Raw genomic sequence first — 17177 nt, 5'->3', positions numbered from 1 at the left:
TATCCTTATTTAATAGGAAAGTGCTGGTATCTGGTCAGTGACTTAATCCACTCTGGCTGGTGTGTCTGTCTGTCTCTCTCTCTCTCTCTCTCTCTCTCTCTCTCTCTCTCTCTCTCTCTCTCTCAGAATTTTTTTGTCTCCTGCTATTTCCTAGAGGCTAGCTCTATGGCTGTTGGCAGTTATAGGCTCTCCTTTTTCTGGGATCATGATCAAAACCAAATAGGAGTCTTACCTACTTGTTCTAGTTAGAAAAAATGCCAGAAAGTAACTGGCTTAGGTCCCATGTGGTCAAAACTAGTTTTATCACTCTGACCTTTACAATAAGGTAATTCTTGTGATTAAGAAGCTTGTCTCAGAAGAAGGCAAAAAGAGAAGGTACCTAGTAGTCAGTCAGCCACCACAGGTTGATGAGCAAGAGAAACTAGACTGTGAGAAGAGCAGATAGAGGAAAACTTTGGTTATTCCAGATTCAGGCATGTGTGGGTCTGGCAGCATACATAGTACACATGATATAAAAAAAATACAGTTATTCTTTCAGAATAATCTGATACGTTCCTGACACTTACAATTCAAAACTTTTGGACTATAAATAGTTTTTTTTTTCTTCTGGACTTCTCTTAGACCCACTCTGAATTTTATGATAATTGAGTATATCATTTCCCAAATTGATGTATTATTAAATCCCATTTTGGTAGTTTACTGAAGTGAGCTAAGATAACTCCTCACAACTGAAAACTTTCAAAAATTTCCTGGCTAGTATATTCATATTTTCACTCCTGCCTGGTACTTCCTACTTTGACCAAGTGAAAGCTTGACCGAGTTCACTTAGAATCAATATACATATCTGCACTTGAACCAAAGTGTGAAATATGATATATCAAGAACTATGTAATGTTTTGAACAACCAATAAAAAAAGGAAAAAAAAGAGGTAGAAAATAAAAAAATACATATCTGTACTGAGAAAAATGAACCATTGGTATTTTTGAAAGCATCATTGGAAGAAGAGAAAAGTGAATTTGAGGTGGCAAAACTTACTTGCTGACTTAGTGTGGTAATCTTGAGAAAGAGATGCCTTCCAAATATCTACAAATCCAGGGAATGAGTGTTTCTTGGCATATGATCTCTATACAGTCCTCAAAAGCAAATATTTATTAATTTGTCACATTAGTAATCAGCAAGAATATCAACTATTTTTATACTTTGGAGCATAAGAATGTAGAAGATTTGTGTAGTACTGTGTTTTCATGCTGTACTAGATTGGCATTTGGGTTATTGGTGAATTTTTGCTACAAGAGGCTTTCTCTCAAGAGGGAAAAGGTACAACTGTAAAATTAGAGAGTCAGTAATAATAATAATTAAGGTTTATAAAGGCATCCAGAGAATTATCTAGGAAAGTTTTCTATAATGAAATTATAAAAAATTTTATTAAATTATAAATAGGTATAGGTAATTCCTTGCTATTATCAAATCTAGGAAAAACAACACCCTTGTGTGTCTTAGATTATACTTGTGTAGTTGATAGTACTGTTTTCATGTTTTATATTTGTTAATAGAAGTCTTGATTAGAATTTTCTCAAAAACTAATTCATTGTCCCTGAACATTTTTTCACTTTTCTTTTTATTAATAGGAAGGCAGGATCAGAATTCTAAAAAATCAAGTTTGTTCAATATTGATATTAGTTTAGACTGAAGGCATGTGTAAACTGAAAATAATAACTTTTGTGTTTATCTTATGTAATATAAAATTTTGTTTACAAGTGAATTGGTTAGGCAGGATTTAGAGATCATTTTTATTATTTTTAGTTTATTGACACTTTCATTACAAGTATTTTGCATGGAATATCAAATACAAGAAGGGCAATTCTCAATTTATAATTAAGAAGAATTCTGAATTCAATTATTTGATAAAAACTTGTTGATTTGTCTTCTACACTATTTAACTAGAGTAAACAGAATTACTTTCTTTTACATTGGTACAGCTGAGAGCCTGAGAAAAAATTAAAATTGAGTATTTCTGGTTCTGGGAAGTACATAAGTTGCAAGACAACAAACATAAAAGAACAGAACTGGGAATTATTGAGTAAATATTTTAAAAGGCAGAAATAACCTGAAACAGGTTGAAAGGACATTGTTTTCAACTCCAACTCATAAAAAAAGTTGAGTAATAATAAAGATCACCATGTTCCTAAAAAGGCTTCTAAAATTTCCGATTATTTCTAATTGCAAAGTCAAGAAAATAATCAGTTTTCTTTAATGTTAGTTTTTTAAAATATCAAGTATTTTTATAATCTTTTGCTAGATTAACATTATAACTCCATACTAGAAATTTTCTAATATTGTGTATCTTTTCAACTTTTTACTGCATGTCAAGCAAGAAGTAAACATAATATGGATTCTGAGGCCTCTCGTCTTTTTAATTATTGATATCTAGTGACCCTTTCCTAAGTAGACCAATATCTCAGAGTGAGTGAGAGCATGAAGTTTGTCTGCCTGTATTCAAGCCTTTGTGTAACACCTACAAAACTTGTAACCTTGGGCAAGTAACTCTTTGTCCTCAACTTTCCCCATTTGTAAAATGCAGCTAGTAACAGCATTCATCTTAGAGGATTGTATTAAGGATTAAATGAGTAAGTAAGTAGATAGAGCTTAGAATAGTGCTTGATACCTAATAACTAAGAAGGCTGAAAATTTTGTGTTCTAAATTATAATCTCTTAACTGAAAGGGAATTCAAATTTAGAGAAAAGTTGCAGAATCAGAACAAAGAACTTCCATATGCACTTTTTTCAGATCCTGACCCCACCCATTTCATTTTTGATATATGCGCATGCTTAGACCCAGGTTATGTATTTTGAGATGGATGGACAGTCACAGAAATGATTATTTTCATTACATCTTTTTTTGTGACGTGTAGTGTGAATTTGTTTTGATACCAGCTGTGTTACCTTGGTAACCTGATGAAGATATGTCTTTTATGTTTCAGTAACTCTAAAGTTACTTTTATCCCCTTTTGTAATTAATTCATATATTACATATATTAATTCATATATGTGTGTGTGTATATATATATATATATATAGTTTTTTAAGAGAGATATTTGAAGACTGTATAAAAAAAGTCACATTCTTCATATTACTTTCACCCACTAACTTTAGCATCCATAGATCTTTCTTGCTTCAATTAATTATTATTTTGGGGGCTGGGATTGTAGTTCAGTGTTAAAGCACTTGCCTAGCATGTTTAAGGCACTGGGTTTGATTCTTAGCACCGCACATAAAGAAATAAAAATAAAGGTCCATCATTTAAAAAAATTCTTATTTTGGTGATTGCCAACTGATAGTTTTTTTGAATTCCATCATTCCTTCTGTTTATTAATTGGCATTCTACTGTAAGAGATTTAACAGATTTATTTTTAACATTCTGTCTTATGAAAGTAGTAGGAGATAACTGACATAACTTAGAAATTGAAGAAAAAAGTCTCAGCTTTAAGACTTTTCTGAAGATTGGCCTTATTCATGCATATTACTGTAGACTTCTAGTTTCCTATTTCATTTTGTCGATTTTAATTTGTTACTGTCATTGTTTTTTTGTTTTTTTTTTTTGTTAAAGTTATGCCAAATTTGATTAATGAGACACCTTCCAAGCTGGTTTCTGTATCCTTTTAGATGTCTCCATCAGTTTTTGAGCCTTTTTTACTTTCTGGTGTACAAGGACTTTACAGGTTCATTGTATTATTTGCTAGTCTTGGTCCAGGAAACAACCATTTCTTCAAGGAGTCTGATTACTTTTAGTTGAAGTGGTATTTAGAAACCAAGTTTGGGTTGTATTGAGAAACCAGAATTTTAGCAAGCATGTTAATTCCTACAGAGATTGTTCACAGGCCTTCTCAGTGGACAGAGATAAGAAATACACACACACACACACACACACACACACCCATCTCTCACTATATATTAAAAATTATGAATTCAAACTGATAATGCATACCTTCAGTTTGAATTTCAGTCCAACACTGCTGGGTTGATTCTACTTTAATCTCTTTCTCTATTTGTTCTTTCAATGACAATGAAAGAACTGGATGTGTCCACATTTTGCAGATTCTGGTTCCTACATTAGCTTGTCTCCTCATCCTTATATGGGATTTGGCTACTTCTAGGGAATTGAAAGATTGTTCAAATGAATTTGAGAATTGGAAAAAGCTCTGGAAAAATGTGAGTGAATACCATTAAGTGACTTGAGTAAATGAGGCCATCTTGGTGAATTTACTTTTATTACTGAAACTTCTCATTCAGATTTTGGCCTTCTTGCATAACTCCCTAGTCATTGACAAAGGTTTTCTGTGAATGAGGATCCCATTTGGTAACTTAATATTTTAACCATTGTATTAGCGCTCATAATTAAGTGAATTTTTCCCAAAAGTTGTTTTGCCACTAATAATATTAAATCACCAGTGTATATACCAGTATATATACCAACTGAAGCTTTAATTGGAAAATGGTATATACCAAGTAAATGTACCTAATATTATTTATGAATTGTTATATTTTAAAATGCTAATAGCACCAGGAAAAATCATATGTAGTAGAGATCAAATAGAGTTTTCTGAGTAAAATTACCATGAAAATATTTCTGCTTTTGGAATTGGTGAATTTTTCTGTTCTTCAAGAAATTGTTTTGAATGTTTTGAATATGTCTCCTTTACCCTGCATTATGTCACAACTAGCAGTGATAGCTCTATTTATAGCTGTTATTTAATTTAGTACCCTTTAGAGGAAGGGATTTGTTAACTGGGGAGATTTATATTCATTTTCTACTGAACTCCCTCTAAAAATTAATGTATTTAATTACATCATGCTTTCTGCTAGTTTTTTTTTTTTTGTGTCTGCTAGTTTTGGTCATAATTCCTTGATGCTGATTTTTATTATTTTACCCAGTGTCCAGTAGTAATTATTGTGGACTCGGTAAATATTTGCTAAATGAATGAGTTTCAAATTGCATGTATAGAATGCCTTTTTAAAAAATGTTCAGATTCCAAGAGATAACAAATTTAATGGCAGAAAATTAAAGCAAACATTTTAAAGATATATTTTTAAAGTATAATTTATTATTGTTGTTAAAGTATGTTCTTTATAAAATAGCATGTTCATCATCTTACGAAGCTTAGTCAGAAATTTAAAAAAGCTCCTGTTTTACCTAGAAATGCCACTGAAAGAATCAGTGAAGGACACCATTTTCCTGAGAGCTTTGGTTAACAGTATCATTTTGTTGTCTGTTTATTCATTGGCAAATACTGAGTTCTTTCTATATGCCTTCCAGACAGTACAATTTTTAAAATCATATGGTGTTACTGTATCTTTGACATATTGAGAAAATAGAAATGAATAGGAAACATTTTCTTATAGAATTTAACTTCATTTTTTTTCTTGTACTGGGGGTTAAACCCAAGACCTCAAACATGCTAGGCAAGTACTCTATCATGAACTATACCCCAGCTCTTTTTATTTTTTTATTTTGAGATAGTCTCACTAAGTTTCCAGGTTGGCTCTTGAACTTGTGATCCTTCTGCCTCAGACTTTCAAATAACTGTGATTACAGGAATGCAACACCCAATGAAATACTCGTTTTATTCTCAGTTCTGCATTTTAAGAAGTATCAGCGGGGAGGAGGAAAGAAAAGGGGAAAAAAAAGCTGGGTGCAAAATGGAAGAATGAATAACCAGAGATTAGCCACTTTGTACCTAAGGTGATAAATTTCTTCAGTGACACCCCTATATCAGATGTCAAGAAAAAAACTTGATTTAAACATTTTGTTCCTTTTTAGCCATTAGATACACTGCCTTTATTAAATCATTTAAAATAAAGTACATTCCTGGAATTTCCTTAGTTACACCATGTTTTTGTTCTGTAATAAATCACATTTGTAGGTCATAGATTTTAACCTTCAAAATAATTTTGGGACTCAGTATTTCTCTAATATCTATTTTTAAGATGTTTTTGTTATCTCTCATTATCTTCATGGAACTAGATGTTGATGACACATTTAAACAAACTGATAATAAGATTGTGGTTTTTAATAGAAAAGGATGTAAAGCCTTCTGATGGTGAACTATTGGGAACAGAACACCCCGATAATGTTTAAGCGCTATATATTTGAACATTTGCCAACATTTGCCTAGTGTCTTTAAAAAAAAAATTACATACGATTCTTTCATGATACAAGGTAAGGAGATTGTGAGCAAAAGCACTGGTACAACTACTAACATCTAAACTTCCCAAGTTCTGGGTGTGGCTTTAGGTATCCAAATATAGCATGTTGCAGGAATTTAGTCCATGTTACAAAGACTTTTCTCTGCTGACCAGTGTGCAGATGAGAAGCTCACATTCTGGCACTGTTCTAAAGATAAGTCTGTCTTGTCTATGCTGAGCAGCTGATGATCTGAAGTATCACTCAGGAATGACACAACAACGTCTATGAAACTGACTGAGTTATGAGGAAATGTGGAGGTCTGAACTTCTTTAGCTTTTATTTTTAAAAAGCTATTTTTATTTATTTTTATATTACATTTAATTAAAAATTTATTATCTGAGCCTTGGCTTTAGGTTAGTTGACTTTTTCTGTGAGAAGTATGTCGTCTGTCAGTGTAAAGAGAACCTCTTGAGTCTTTATTTTTTAACCTTTAATTTCTCAGTTTGAAAGTCAATTTAACTGGTGAATTCTAAAGTATAGTATTTTATATAAACACACCAAAATTTCATTTGATTTTCAAAATACTAAGTTTTTAGATTACATATCAGAGAAGCCTCAAAACAGAATTGCTTTCCCTGAACATTTCATATGGGAAACTTTAAATATAGTTAGTTTTATTAGTAGTGATTATTATTTATTTCTCCTCCTTGATCTACTCACCAGACATTTTGATATTTATAAAAATGTTTTCAAGCTTTAATATAAAGCAGTGTGTTTAACTGTCCTGTGTTTCCTCTACTGTTAATATCTTGTATATCAGAAGTTGATTTATTTAAAATAACTATTATGCCCTTTGCATTTTTAACATTAAGCATACAGTACAAATGTTTTTCAAGTCTTAAATGTAGAATATAGTATTTAGCTCCCCTAAATACTAGGGGAGCTGTTTAAAATGAAATGCAGAATAAAGGTAATGTATGTGTCTGTTATATAATCTCTCTACCATAGCTAGATAGTAAGTTTGACTGTATTTTGAAATTTTCTCAGAATGCAGTATAGGTTCAGAAGGCAAAGAGTGAAGAAGAGGAACATGTTAGTATAAGAGTAATGGTTTTGAATCCCATTTCTATTCCTTATTTGATGTGTGAATTTGGATCTTCTTGTGAATTGGACACAACTTCCTCATCTGTAAACCAAAAACTAATATTACTTCTGATATTTACTTCATAGTGTTGTTCAGAGAATTTCGTGAAATAATTAATGAAATGCTTTTAGGACAGTTAACTGGAAATTGCTAAGAGCTCATAAAACATTAGTTACTACTATTAGTAATGTCTGTATATGTTCCAAAATGCTTTGTCATTAGAAGTGTTTTTTTAATAGAATTTCAATGATTTCAAAAATCTCTTTAAGAGATTTTTTTGAAGTAGCATGTGGTTTTATTCAATATAGCAGATGAGAATTTATATGGTGATACTTAACTAAGCTGTTTTATATTTTTATACCTGTAAATAAATATAAATATATGGTTAAGTACACTGAGTACAATTGTTTTATAAGATTGCCTTTTATATATATAAAAAGAACAGGTAAATTCATATATTTTAGTCTTTAAAGATTTCTTTTACACTGATTTGTGTATATCAGTTTTGCTCAAGTCAGGGAATGGACCAGGAGCACAAAATTCCCCTCTGCTACAGTCAATCACATAGCTATAAATTGTACCTCCGTATGTTATTGGTCTCTGTGGTCCTGGTGTAGAACCAAGGATTCTCCAGTGCTGCTGAGACACCCTGAAAATATGAGTAGCAAGTGAACAATTAAAAACAAAAGAATTCTGGTTATTTTTTAAGTAGGAAAAAAGGTCATTTACACATTCAACTAATGTATAAATGGCAACTTTATGCTAGGTTCAATATTGCTTGTCTTATGGAAGCTCAGAATGTAGAAACACTAGGAACATAAGATGTTAGCAAATGGTTAACAAACAAACAAAGTAAGGCAGCACATATCATGTGCCAATGTGCCGTTTCATAGAAAGAGTAAATACTAGTTGCTCAGGGGAGGGAGAGATCACTTTGAGCTAGAGCATTTCATCTAGTTAATAACCTAGTTGTATAAGTGAGTGTGTCCCTAGGCATGACTTATGTTTGTTTGTTTCTTTTTTCTTTTTAGACGGCTGCTTCAGCTGGATGGCCATGGGAACACCAGCTTCCTTATTTGTCTGTTGGTGTTTGTAGCTAGTCCTTCTATACCTCCATTCTCCTCATTATTAACACCTCACAGCTTTCCAAAGCTTTTACTTCTTAGGCCTCGTTTTTATCTTTTTTAACTGTTGTTCCAAAATACTTAGATGGTGGTGAGAATGACAGGAGAGGAAGAAAGGGACATGTTTTGGTACAGAATCAGGAACCTCATTCCCTATTACAGAAATTTCCCTGTTACCAGCAAGAGATAGGGATGATGCAAAGGAGCACCCTCATCTTGTGAAAATCTATGTGTGTGTCCCCCCACATCCTAATCCTTATACCCATGCATCTCCTGAATTTTTTATTCTATTCACTATCTTGCCTCCACTCTCTCCTGCCTCACCAGCCCCCTTAGCTCTAGAGCCCTTCTCCATAAATTCACTCATTCTTTGAAATCTTGTCTTCCAGACTGTTAAAGCACCTTGTTCATTTCATAGCCATCTCCTTTTTGGTGAAAAACTGATACAGCTCTGTAGCTCTCCAGGCCTTAAGTAGTTCCCAGTGTGTACCCAGTGTGTTTGGGAGATTCCTACGTCCATTAATGTGATTGTAGGTGATAGATTGCTCATTTATAACATTTCACTCTCATATTATTAGTATTACATGTCTGGAAGGTTTGTTTTGAAGAGAAAATATTTCAAATTTTAGTGTAAGTGAGCTGTTCTAAACCAGAAGCCATCTATATTAGTATTTGCCAGAAAATCAAGGTTTGAATTCCAGCTCTCTCAGTTATTAAATGTGTGTGGCCATATGTGTGATCACTTGGCCTCTTTTAGCCAAGGTTGTATGTATAGAAAGTAGAGTTAACAGTTATATTTCAAAGGTGGCTATATGGGTTCACTGAAAATATATGTGAAAGCATATAGTAAAATGTAAAGCCTATTAAAGGAATGAAGCATTAGTGTTAATGGTTAGTGTTTGTTAAAAGAGTAAGTTTCTGCCCTCCAGGAACTCGTCATCATCCAGAGAGCAAGTCAGGCACGAACAATTACAGTATACTATGTGGAGTTCTATAGCAGACATATGGGCTGATTATCAGAGAACACAAACAAGAGCAATTATAATCTGGAAGTGGCTGGATCAGGAAAACTTACTAGAAAAAGGAGTTCCCAGTCTGAGTTATAAAGACTAAGGAAAAGCAAACTGGCAAAGAAGGAAGAAAGGAGAGCCATTCCAAGTTGAAGAGTGCTGTGGTACACAGGGGAATGTCATATTCAGAAAGCTGTAGATAAAGCTGCAAGTGTGAATGGACCATTAACTGTCTATTGAACCTGCCTAATCTGATTATCAAGACCAGAGGCAAAGTTATTTATTGCACATTGGTCAGTGACTCTAGAAACATTTTGTCTGAGACCTGGATTGGTAATTTATTATTTTTCCATATTTTTATTGGTGCATTATAATTATGTATAATAGTGGGATTCATTGTTACATATTCATATGTGTACAACATAAAACAATATAATTTGATTAACATTGTGGCCACTTATTAATCTGCTATATCTAATAAAGAATTTCACCTCCATAAAATTTTAAAGTCAATAAGTTGATTAAAGTGCCTTTTTCAAAGAGTTGTTGCAATAATTATTTGAAATAATGTTTACAAATCTGGTATTTCATAAATGTTTAATAAATTTTAGCAATAGTTTTTATTGCTTTATTGAAAGTTCTTAGAGTCATTTTTTCCCTTGCAGTTTTCTTTAATCTACTGTTCTGGATTAATTATTTAGTTAGCAATGTTTTAAATACTAACTTAAAAAAATGAAATCATAGAAGCAGAATTTGAATGAATTTTAAAGATATTCTAGCTCAAGTTCATTATTTCATGTGTTAAGAAATTTAGCCAGTGTTAAATAACCTGCTGTGATTTCACCGTGAACCAGTGGCACAGGCTGGAACCTGAATCAGGTCTCTTTGATTCCTTAGTTCATTCTATTAATTGTAGAATAAATTGCCAAAAATCTCCCTGAGATACCAACCTTATAGCACTGGCTACAACTTTGAAAGGGGGGGGCGCAGAAATTTTCATTTCTGTAGCCTTTTAATTGCAAGGTATATTTTAAAAGGTAATATCATGTCCTTTTGTGTCTGCCCTCTGATGCTACTAAGCAATTGCTACTAAGTGCTACTAAGCAATTGCACATGTAAAAGACTAACAGAAGGTGCACAAGAAAAAAAAACACTGGGTAATTCTTAAATGAATAACTACTTTGCCATCAAGAATTTTTAATGCAGACAAATCTGTTTATTTGCATCTCCTCACTAAAATGTAAAAATAGATTTTCACAATACTTATCAATTAAACATGTTCTACTTCACTATTCAGTAGCATCTAACAAATGATTTGTTGAGTCCCTTCTGTATAACAAATACTAGGTATTTGTTTAAATCCAAGTACTGTGGATAGAGCACCCAACAAGCAACTCATACTTCCTTTATGGGAGAAACAGATGCTGAAAGAATAATCCTACAAATAAATTAATAATAATTAGTTAAAATCTGTATAAGAAGTTCAGGATGATTTACAACCATATTAACAGTATTTGGAAAGGCTCACCTGAGAAACTGAAGTTTTAGCTGAGGTTTTATGGGAGGTTCAATAAAATAAGTAGGCAGTGATAGGGTGGAGGGGCAGAAAGGGTTTCATACTGAGGAAATAGCAGGAGTATTATCTGCCGTGAGAGTTGAAAGATAGCCAGAGTATTCAGGGAAGAGAACACTAATATAAACTGCAAAGTCTTGTCATGAGAAAAGAGATGAAGGTGTTTACTAGGCATTATCAAGGAAGCCAGACAGTGGAAGTTGAAGTAAACCTCCTCACAAATTAATGTTCTGTGTCAGAATTTTGCCGTTTTAAAGATTCATTTTAAATTATTTTTTAAATTTAAATTTTTTTAGAGAGAAAGAGAATTTTTTAATATTTATTTTTTAGTTTTTGGCGGACACGACATCTTTATTTGTATGTGGTGCTGAGGATCGAACCCAGAGCCGTGCGCATTCCAGGCGCGTGCGCTACCGCTTGAGCCACGTCCCCAGCCCCAAAGATTCATTTTAAAAATGAAAATGCAACCACTATAATTTTCTGCTTATTAGATAGAGAAATACTAGGATTTAGGTATTTGTTTTATCATTTTTCTTCCTTTCTGTGCTGACTCATTGGGAATTGAGGGAATGTTTTGATGTGCTAAATGTTTATATTAGGAACTTTTACTATGGAATAATCACAGAAATGAAAGAGACTCTTTTCCTTAGCTTTGTGGTTGAGGATTTTGTGTGGGTGTGTGAGGTGCAGCTGTGCTGTGGTTTTCTTGGCAGTCAACAGGGCAGATCTCAATGCAGTTAATCTTGAATAGGCAAAAACCTTCAGAGTGAAAAGGCTACTTTGAATGTTTTAAATTCAGTGGAAATCACTAAGGCTTGGACCTTTGGCTGATGTCTTCATTTATTTGGCTAAATGAATATAGCAGCTTAGACCCATAGCCAGACTTTATGGCAGGAATACATGAAGAAGAGAACATTAAAAAACAGTCAAAGCTTTATCTCATAATAAAATTATCACTTACCACACAGTTTTTAAATGAGATTTTGCTAGCTAATTTTGATTTACTAAAGTTTTTTCTCAAAAGAACACTTAAAGAAAAAAGCAGATTGCAAAAACCTAGCTTTGCGTGCAAATGCAAATTTAAATTTTCAGCAGTTTTTTCAGAAAGATCTTTTCTCAGTTCTGTTTATACACGATGGATTTCCAGATCGACTTTTATTGCTCACTTGTTTTCTTCACTCTTCTTCATCCTCTTGTGTGGTCTATAAGCAATTTGCTTTCCCAAATCCTCAAACTCAGACACTATGGAACTCTGCTTTTATCAAGTATATTTGCATTCTTTATTCTGGATTAGCTTTATACTCTACAGGCAAGCAGAAATCTTGGACCAGAGTTAACTGCTTGTTTACATCTTCACTGACATTTAATGGTATTGCTTTCAGAGTGGTGTAGAGTTAGGTTCCATGGTCATTTTGCCTGAGTTCAAATCCAATCCTGCTGTTTAATGTCTTGGTCTCCTCAGTTTCTCTTCTCTAAAATGAAGATAATCATGTTAGCACCTTTAAAAAAAAAAAAGTTTAAAGGAAAGAGTGTGTATAAGATGGACTTAATGCCAAATAAATGTCCAGAGAAGATGTGATAGGTTTCTTTTAATCTTGGTTTTTGTCTAGTCTTCTAAAATCTACTAATAGGTATTTTTACCCTTTTGAGTGAGCTCATTCATTCTAAGATCATCTGGTTTCTGCTGATTTCCCATTTATATCTCTTTCCCAAAACGCACTTTTCCTCTAAGCTCTGCACTTGTAATATGTCCACCATTATATTATCTACATTTAAATATCTAATATATACTTAAAGTATAACATGGCTAAAACCAGACCTTTTGATAGCCGTCACCTGTTTCTACTCAGTTTTCCAATTGGTATCTAATGGGTTTTTCCCACCTCAGTTAATGGGACCCTCTGTGTTAGTCATCTCTCTATTACTTTAACAAATACCTGAAGATAAATTAGCATATAAGACAAAAAGTGTGTCTCATAGATAATGGGGGTTTAGTTCATGATCAGGTGGACACATTGCTTTTAGGTCTCTGATGGGGCAACACGTATGGTAGGAGTTCATGGTGGAGCAAAAGCATTCACCTCATGACCAGAAGGTGAAAAAGAGGAAGAGACCACGATTCCACAATGACCTAAATATTCCCATTCATTCCCACCTCCTCTGACAACTCCACCACCTCATAATAGCGCCATGGGGTGGGGGGACCAAGATTTTAATACATAGACCTTTGTGGAACATTTTAGATCTAAACTATAGCATACTGGTGCACTTTTGGCTTTCCTCTAGCCACCAATCTCTGTCCACTGGATCAAACGTCATATTTGCATTATACCCATAAGATATCATGAATCTGACCACTTGTTACCAACTTCTCTTTTGCCATCATGGTTTAAGGCATTGACCTCTTTTGCCTGGACAATGTGTAAGAAATGGTCTCCTTAGTTCACCCTGTTTCCCATACAATCCATTCTTTGTATCGAACAGTGCTATTTAAAAACCAGATTATTTTAATCCCCTTTTTCTTACTGAAGTTAGAAATATATCCAAAGTTCTTGATAGTCTTTCACAACCTGGTCTCTCTTTGACTTCTGTCTCTCAAACACAGCTGGTTTACTCATATCCAAAGGCTTTCACACTGGCTTTCCCCACTGATTGGGATATTTTTCTCTCAGATCTTCAGAATGTGTCTTCCTGTAACTTTTAGGTCCCAGTTCAGATGTCAACTCCCTGGAGAGGCTTACTCCAACATACTTCCTTTCCTTCTTAGTAACTCATCACTATCCGAAATTTTCTTCTATCTTCTTCCTTCTTGATAAGTTGCTCCATCTAAACCCCTGAGAAACTTAAGTTGTCTTATTCACTGCCATATGCCCACAGCTTAGATGGAAACCCAGTACTCAGAAGGTTATCACCCTATTGTGTAAATGAATGACTAGGTGAAGAATGAACAACCATATATCTGGTATGTTTTCAACAACTGGGAAAATGACAGATTATTTCATCCTGTAAAAATTTGGATAGGTGCTTACAGTTGGTTAAGCTAATATTTGTCCTGATTTCTTTTGTGTCTTTTTTCTGTTTTAGATTCTAAGCCTTTAAAGATAAGAGGTTTGCATCTCATTGTTTTTAAGCTTCTCCTCATAAAGTGCTAGATATCATTTTAATGTTTACTATTGATGAATTTAAATTGAAAATTTAATCTAACATCTTTATTTCCTCTAAAGTTATATCATTTGTATATATTTTAATTCTGATGGCGGTTTGTTTGAAACATCTTCCTTGTTTGTCACTTGCAGTTCATAATTGGACCCTTGAGGACACTCTTCAGTGGTTGATAGAATTTGTTGAACTTCCTCAATATGAGAAGAATTTTAGAGACAATAATGTCAAAGGAACTACACTTCCGAGGTGAGTCTTAATTATCTAATTGTGTTTTTCATGGAGAATTATATACTAGATGTCATTTTGCATTACTGAATCTACAAATTGCATTATGGCTGAGGACACAAAGGAAATATTATAATGTATCCATTCTTTAATCTTTTCTAAGATATGCATTTACAGATTATATTTAATTTTTCTTATCTAGATAATGAAGCTCTTAAAAAGTTTATTCCTAAGGAAAGTAATTTTAAGAGAAGATGGATCAACTATATCATTTTAGATAGTACCAAAGGGTCAACCTGGTAAAGCAAGAAAAAATTTAGTCATTAGATAACAACTCATTTTCATGAAGATACCTATTTGAATGGATTAATGTACAGATTTTTCTTAATTGGTATTCTTTTAATGACAATAACCAGTTAATCATGGTGGTCATTGTCATATCTTAATTTAAAATTGATTTTAGGAAACAAGAAATAGTAACAACCATTTTTAATGTATGTTATGTAGAAGTACTTTATGTTATCTTATTTAAGCCTCATGATTAAAATAAGGTATTATTACCCCCATTTTAGAGACCAAAAAATCCCCAACAAGTGAGAGACAAGTTAAATATTTTACCTAAAGTAATATTTAAATCCAGATAGCTCTGATACTAAAGTCCAGGATATCTATTTATCTCTTAGATATCTGGAACCCGTTGTTAGTTTTCTCAATTGTATATTCTCAATCTCCATTAGCTAACTAATAATCTTTTAAGGTATAAATGTTAAAATTTGCCGTGAGTTTATCAGAATATTACTCTTAGAAGTTTCTTTTTATGTTTCATTTCTTTCTGAATTGTTTTCTTTATTAAAAAAGATTCTAATCAATTATAATATAATTATTATATGTAGTGAAATATACCAAGGCCTACATGCCCAATTTAAATCAGCAGCTTTTGATTCTTTGAGATTAGTATTTTGGATCAAGTTGAAAGGTGTCAGATTTTCTTAAATATATTCTAAACATAAACATCAATGCTTCCGACTTTATTATACATATGACTAGAATGATGGTGAAATTGTGGGGATAAAAGTCAATTCAACAAATATTGAGTATCTTTGATGTTCATGGTGCAACTAGATGATAGAAAGAAGACAAAAAGTACATAAAATGTAATTTTTGCTTGAATCAAGTTTCTAAGTGAAAAGCAGCTGAAACATTAAAATAACATTAGGGTGTTTTCACTTACATATTTGTACCCTGGTTATGAGGAATTCATAGTATTTTTCTTATGTTGTCTTTTGGAAATTTATTTATTTAACAGTAACATGAAATAAAATAGGCTGATGCAGAGTTTATTAATAAATATAATAACTACTTTATTATTTGGCTAAGTAAAGTTTATCAGAGGTGAGTCAAATTCTGGTGAATTTGTGGAGACAATATCACAAGTGTGTCAAGATCAATGTTTTAAAATAGTAATCATGTTACTTTGAAAAGAATAAATATAGAAGTTTAGATTTCAAGTCAGCCCTTTGAAACATTTTTGTGGGAAAGAAAAAGGAAAGCAGTGATATTCCTGCTCAAGCCTCTTTTATATGGTAATAACATCTACATGAATTTAAAGGTGCAATACGAACTCACCTCAATTACTACTTAAGTTCTAGAACTTTGTGTAGGGCATCTGTAGACATAAGAGCTAGTAATAAGAATGTGTAAGAAAATGTTTTACACATTCCAGATAGTTGTCCTGCAATAATGCATTATAGGTTGAGCATGACTAATCCAAAAACTGAAATCTAAAATGCTCTGTAATCTTTTGAGCACTGCCATGGGACCAGAAATGGGCAGTACCACTTCTGACCTCATGTGACAAGTTACAGTTAAAATAAAGGTGCACTAATACACACACACACACACACACACACACACACACATACACACATGTAAATTACCTCTGGTTTTTGTGTATTGGGTATGTTTGAAACAAATGGATTTTGTGTTTAGATTTGGGTCTTTTCCCAAAGATACTTCATTATGTGTATGCAAACATACTAAAATCTGAGAAAATCCAAAATTCAAAACACTTTAGGTCTTAAGTATTTTAGATTCTTTCTGGATATTAAAATCTGCCATAGGTAGTTCAAATTTCATAAGTAGTTTTATGTTAGCCATAATGGTTATCTTAGGCCTTTCACTGTTTTTTCTGTAGTGTAATTCTTATTGAAACTGGAGTTTCTCTACTTCTGCTGAAGGGTGGGGTCTGCATAAGCCTGAGGCCTCTGCAGTGGAGAAACACTGTTGTAGTGTTAGCAACTAACCAAGGGAGAGGATGTCTGCCCTCCTTAGCCCCGAGGGTCATAAGGGGCAAAATTGGAGAGTGTTATGTTGCAGCTCTTAATGGTGGGTTATGCCTTCCAGTGTTGTGGCAGCCCCCAGCCACTCACTTCCAGTTTACTTTGGGTTTCTTATTTGGTGAATTCAAACAATGAAGTTCATCATCTAGGAAAGAGTGATTGTTAGGATTTATTCACATGGGAAGAAAAGAAACTCTTACAGTGCTATGGGGGCCCTTCAGGGGTTGCCACTTGAGTGTGCTAGGGCAGGGGTTAATATAGCACTCGGGTCAGCACTGTTGATCTGAATTTATGCTAATCAGGGTTTGGAAAAGTACCAACTCTCTTCTGCAATCCCCATTCGTTTCTGCCCCACTTCTCTTTCCCGCCACTTATTGGGAAGCGGGAGGTTGGGATATTGGCGGATGCTCTGCTG

The 17177-nt window shown here is 33.3% G+C and overlaps 1 protein-coding gene across 2 annotated transcripts in view; it reads left to right on the top strand.

Annotated features, from left to right (window-relative positions):
* The window catches only part of Stim2 (stromal interaction molecule 2), a 162950-nt gene that overhangs the window by 118247 nt on the left and 27526 nt on the right, over positions 1-17177 (top strand). For both annotated transcript variants that reach the window (XM_026403602.2, XM_026403594.2), the window contains exon 4: positions 14333-14444. In XM_026403602.2, coding sequence (XP_026259387.1) covers positions 14333-14444 — 112 coding nt within the window. The remainder of the gene's footprint in view (positions 1-14332; positions 14445-17177) is intronic.

Source organism: Urocitellus parryii, chromosome 10 (assembly GCF_045843805.1).
Source record: "Urocitellus parryii isolate mUroPar1 chromosome 10, mUroPar1.hap1, whole genome shotgun sequence".
Lineage (NCBI taxonomy): Eukaryota > Metazoa > Chordata > Mammalia > Rodentia > Sciuridae > Urocitellus > Urocitellus parryii.
The sequence above is the reverse complement of the archived record's forward strand: the minus strand, read 5'-3'. Positions and strand labels throughout refer to the sequence as shown.